This window comes from Cetorhinus maximus, chromosome 16, assembly GCF_964194155.1.
Source record: "Cetorhinus maximus chromosome 16, sCetMax3.hap1.1, whole genome shotgun sequence".
In the NCBI taxonomy this organism is placed as follows: Eukaryota; Metazoa; Chordata; class Chondrichthyes; order Lamniformes; family Cetorhinidae; genus Cetorhinus; species Cetorhinus maximus.
The window spans coordinates 60,658,572-60,664,571 of record NC_135894.1 but is presented as its reverse complement, the minus strand read 5'-3'; the positions used below and the strand labels follow the sequence as shown (position 1 = coordinate 60,664,571).

The following is a 6,000-nucleotide window of genomic DNA, read 5'->3' as shown; positions in this document are numbered from 1 at the left end:
TAACGTGAAGTCCCAAGGTGTTTCACAGGAGCGTTATAAAATCAAGCATGGCAATCGAGCCACATAAGGTGATATTAGATGACCAAAAGCTTGGTGAACGAGGTAGTTTTAAGGAGTGTCTGAAAGGAGGAAAGTGAAGTAGAGAAGAGGTATAGGAAGGGAATTCCAGAGCTTAGGGTCTCGGCAACTGAATGTGATACATAAAAATTAGACACCAATGGTGAAGCAATTATAATTGGGAATGCACAAAAGGCCAGAATTAGAGAGGTGCAGGTATCTTAAAGGGCTGTGGGACTGGCAGAGATTAGAGATAGGGAGGGTTGAAGCCATGGAGTGATGTGAAAACAAGGCTGAGGATTTTAAAGTCAAGACATTGCTTGAACGGAAGCCAATGTAAGTCAGTAAACACATGGAGATAAGGAAATGGGTCTTGCTGGGAGTTAAAATATGGACAGCTGGGTTTTAGAGGATAATATGTGAGAGACCAGCAAGGAGTGCGTTGAAATAGTTGAGTCTAAAGGTAACAAAGGCATGAATGCATGTTTCAGCAGTGGACGAGCTGAGATAGGGGCAAAGTCGGGTAATGTTATGTAGGTGGAAATAGGTTATCTTAGTGATTGCATGACATTCTGGATATTCCCCCACACTCAGTCATTCTGGACAGCAAATACAATTAATCTGCAACTGGGATGACCATTTCCAGCTTGTGAGGGCACTGTGCAGGCTATCATAACACTCATGTCCAGGACAATAACAAATCATCTGTTCAAACCAGAGCTCCACAGGTACATCAACAGCTCATGTTGTGTGAAAACTCTACTGGCAATCATGCATTAGGCCAGAGCTTTCAAGATGAGGATAAGTAATGAGGATAAGCAACTTCAATTGTAAAAATAGAAATAGTAAGTAGTTTGAAGAGTGATCATTTTTTTTTGGGATATGAACACAAGCAAATCAAATAAGATGCATTGGTTCTAGGGATTGAAGAGCATGCCAAAGATGCTTGCATTCAGTAGATATAAGATGGATACCACCATCAGGACCAAAGGCCTTGTTTGATGCCAGAGGGATGAGAACTTAACAGATATACCAACCACAAAATTTACTATTAGGGTGTGGTAGCTTACAGTTACATTACTTGGCTAATAATCCAGAAAACATTTATCAAATCTCATCATAGCAGTTTGAGAATTTGAATTTTTTTTAAAAAGCTGGTATTGGTCAAAGTGATCATGAAGCTGTTGGACGCTACTGTTAAAAACTCATCTGATTCGCAAATATCCTTGAGGGAAGAAACACTTCTAACCTGGTCTGGTCAACGTGACTTCCATACCAACGTGGTTAACTTTGAACTAAACTCAGAATTGGCCTAGTAAACAACTCGTTTGTATCAAACCGCTTCAAGAGGATCCTAAACCACCTCCTCAGAACAATAAATATTGGCCTTACCAGTGATGTCCAAAAGTAAAACAGAGCAATGGAAGGGATTCTTTGTTAAGAATCTTCAAAGTTAGCGTTAAAGAACAAAGGCAAGGTCAGAATTCTCAGGACCGCTATCAACAGGATCATCAAAATGGAAAAAGGATGAAAGGATTCATGGAAGTCTTGAAATACTGTTTTAGCAAAGGATTAAAAAAAAAACTGGTGGGGGCAGGGAATAAAAATAGCAGTTGATGATTAATTCAAGGTTACACTTAGGGTTTCTCATTGCACTTACAGAAGTCACTTGTAGAGACAAACTTTGCTCAGGATGCTCCAGACATCTCAAGACACCAGAGAGAATAGACAAAAAAATTTTCAGGGGATGCCAGACATTACTGAACCCAGGAAAACCCTGTTGCTTATCTACATACATGCCTCCCTGAGTATTTTTGAACAAGCCATGGCCAGAGGTCTGACTAGGCATGCGAGAGTTAGAATCTCCAAACAGGGCCAATGTGACTGCAGGTATCTGATCTTCTCTGGTCATAACTTGGAGCTCTATTTTTGCAATATTCGTGACTGTAAAGTTTCTTTGCATGAAGCATCCTATTCTGTAAAACAGTAAACAATTATATAAAGTCCGACTGTTGAACCCAAACCAGACAGAATGCTTATGAAAACTGTGCAAAGTCACTGGAAAGGTTTTTGAAGGTGACTTTGTAAGAGTATAGACTCACTAGAAACTATACATTGTTGAGTAAAACCTGCAAAATGTAAAACTAGCATTACAAAACATGAAGTCAAGTATGTCCATTTTTCAGGCAACAAAAGAACAAACTGCTGTTGGAAGTAGGTGGTTCACTAGGTTAAGACAACAGCTTTTCACCTCTGGAAAATGAAAATTACACTCTACTAGCTGCAAGGATATGACCTTGAAATTCGCTCGAGTAATATGTGGCAATCTCAGTCCGAGGCCACATATGCCTAATAGAACTTGCATTTATATATTGCCTTTCATGTCTCAGGACATCCCAAAGTAATTTACAATAAATTATGAAGGTAGGTTATTCTGTTGTTTGGAAACATGGCAGCAAATTTACATATAAGATCCCAAGGATAACACTGAAATGAAAAGCCACAATCCATTTTTGGTGGGGTGGGCTGATGAAAAAAATGGTGGACAGTACACCAGGAGCAATCAGAAGGCAACACTCTCAATACTGCACTAAAAAGTGTCAGCCTAGATTAGGTGTTCAGGATCTGAAGTGGACCTTCAAACTACAGCCTTAACTCAGAAGCATGAGTTCTACCAGAACCAAGGCTCAGTGTGAAATGGAAAAACTATAAACTTCTGAGACTGGAACCAAGGTAGGTTGAAGAGGGTTTCTACTGTTTATTATTTTTGTAAATGCATTCTTTATACGTGCTTTCAGAATTTCACTATAAATAGCAAACAGCAGAAATATTCCCTATTGATGAAACAAAGTAGAGGGAATTCTACTTTGTACCATAAATGTGCCATACTTCACCTGGGGCTGCTTGATGTCAGTAGTGAGTCCCTTAAAAGGAGTTTCCCATTCCTCAACAGTAACATTGCTCACAGTCATGGGCATTTAAAATCATGAAAAAATAAAAACAAACTTGCTAACATAACAGGAGACAATGAGCTACAGTATCTTCTGAGATAAGATTCCGCATATCATGAGAGTAAAACAGTGTGATACAAACCTCGCAAAGATACAAGGTCACCATGGTTTTCCACCGGAAGACAGATAATTTATGTTTATGCATCTGAAGAACCAAGACACCTAAGCTTTAACCTTGCGTCCAAAACTGACATGAAGCCCGTCCCAAAACAATTATCAACATGCTTCACTGAATGAGCACATGCTTAATTCTGTGTGGTATGGAAACTCTCCTACTAAATGGATAGTTGCTTAGAATAAAAGACATTTCATTTAGGAGAAAAAAGACCATCTACTTCCCAATATGAACAAAGCATTAACAATTCAAACAGAATCCAGTGCAGAATCTTACTTTTGATAATGTCTCAAAATTAGATGGAAATAACTTAAAACTTTGAGTGAGCCAAAATGTTGTCTTTTGTGTAAACAAGTGGGTGAATATTTTCCATGATAATTTTTTTATGGTTAAAACAGTTACACAGCCATATATTAAATCTAAACAACATTCATTAACCCAGCTGTAATATTGATGTCTATTTTTAGAACAGTAAACATGTGATACTCTTTTTACAACTACATTAGCATCCAAAACAGAAGAAAACAGGAAAACTGTTACTTTTAAGAAACAGTCTGTATTTAAGGGAAAAGAACAAATAAACTTTCAAGAAACGTTCTAAAACAAAGTATTGTTCAGACCATTTGTTTCCTGATCTTGAGTGGGCAACTTTATAAGTTTTCTATACATCACCAGTGAAATACACTAATATTTTTATAATACACTTTGCAAAGCAATCTGTTTTGGGCTCTGGTTGGTTGTTCAAAAACAATTTCCATTTTTTTTAAAAGAACGCATACTAATGAGAGTCTAATTTAGACTTGCTTCCCATATAGAAAATATCAAACTTTAGGGTGTTTCACAACTTTATTCTTCCATCCCATGACATTCTTTTCTCCACAAGTCCGAGGAAGAATATCACACGCTCTAAAGTTTGTTAAGAAAATAGAGTTTATTAAAAACAAATCCCTAAGCTCAACTTTTGGAGGAGCTTTCACCGTTTGTTATCTTTTTAAATTAAAAAAGAATAGAAAGCACTTCTACCTTATGTCAAAGTTTTAAAAACGTACAGCAAAAATTTGATTTTTTTCTGGTCATTGGGTGTTCAGACTTCGGAGTAAATTGAGTGGTCATTTTGAATACTGGGGAAAGCAAACAATTTGCTTAAAACTTTTAAAACTAGACAGGACTGTGGGATAGCAGAAGCAAATACTTTATACATCATTTTTTATACAACTCTAAAGCTTCATAGCACAATAATGTGGTGCATATATCAATTACCACCACATCATGTGTTTTATTACAATTAGTTTCTATCACTGAGCCTCATCAGCTGCACCTGAATCTTTTGTATCAGGTTGATTAGATGAGGTAGGCTCCAATTCCAGCATCCCTGTGGCTTTCAAATTCATGTTCGGTGAATCAGATTCTCCTTTAGCAGATTCGGGCACTGGGATTGCGTCCGATTGTTTCATTATTTCTTCCTGTGTGCTGCCATTAGATTTATGGTGCTTTTCGTTGCCCTCATCAGTGTCTTCAGGCTTTTCTTTTCCACGCTGATCCATATCTCTATCCCTGCGAGATTCCCTGTCTCGTGAATCACGATCCCTATGTCCACTTGATCGCCTATTTCTTTCTTCCGAGTCTCTGTGCCTGTCCCGCTCAGAGCTTCTTCTCCCCCACTCCCTTCTTTCACGTCCACCACTATGACGATCATGATCTCTCTCTTCATGACGATTTCCATAACGATCACGGTTATCATTTTCATTTCGGTTTCCACCAAAAGGACGATTTCTGAAATCAGATCTGCCAAAGCGTTGCTCTTGGTCTCGATCCCTTCCTGGAGGAAATCCATGTCTGTCATTCCGAAATTGTCTTCCATCTCTATCGTCAGCCACTCCAGGGCGACCAAAAACATTCTGGGGTGGAAAGGGACCTCGCATGGCATGAGGTGGAGGTACTCCAAACCCTCCTGGCCCTGGAGGTGGTGGACCTCTATGTAATAAATGTGGTAGCAGGGGACGTGGTGGAGCAACAGGAAACCTTTGCAGATGAGGTGGAGGAACTCCAGGGGGTCGCTGTAGCGGTATTAAGCCAGGTCGTGCACCCAACAGACCAGGACTTGGTGGTTGTACACTCATTAAGGGAGTATGAGCAGCAGTTCCACTTTGATTCCCTGAAGATTAAACACACAGAAGTACATTAAGTAAAATCATTCATTAGCTTTTCTGTAGTGGAAATCAAGACTGAAATTACCGAATTGGATAATGTTCCAACTCTGAACATGTTCATATGAAATTTCTCATTCCAATATTTTAGAAGAGGTAGTTTCCCCATTTAAAGGGGTTACCACCTCCAGTATAATAATGCAAACATTCAAACAATATTAACTGTTCATGCATTATTCTTACTATGCAATTGCAGGGCCAAAATTTCTAAGTTTCCCACTTTTCAAGATATAAATCTTGAATGCGTCAAACCTCCCCGCCGCTCCAAAAAAATTGATAACAATACCAAACATTGAACATAAAAGGATCTTACAAAATCTGCTAATGCCTTTAGTCCAATACATTAACATTACATGGAGACTACGGAACAAAATACACCAAGCATTGCCTTTCTCATTCTTTGAATATAATTATCTCCACACCCTATTCAGTATATCTCAGCTCTTCTGAAAGCAGCTGACAATAGGAAGACTATGCTGATAGGAGAAAGATGTTAAACACACAAAAAGGCTGCAAGATAAGGAACCAAATGAGCTTGCATGTGGAGACATAATGAGGGAAAACTGAACTCAAGGCAGGTAAACTAACACTTTCCTATGGTTCCTATGGT

The 6,000-nt window shown here is 38.6% G+C and overlaps 1 protein-coding gene across 4 annotated transcripts in view; it reads right to left on the bottom strand.

Moving 5' to 3' along the window:
* Positions 1-3,546: 3,546 nt before the first annotated feature.
* Positions 3,547-6,000, bottom strand: part of scaf4a (SR-related CTD-associated factor 4a) — a 104,715-nt gene continuing 102,261 nt past the window's right edge. For all 4 annotated transcript variants that reach the window (XM_078559863.1, XM_078559861.1, XM_078559864.1 and 1 more), the window contains one exon: positions 3,547-5,338. In XM_078559863.1, the coding sequence (XP_078415989.1) occupies positions 4,479-5,338 (860 nt within the window). In that variant the 3' untranslated portion in view covers positions 3,547-4,478. The remainder of the gene's footprint in view (positions 5,339-6,000) is intronic.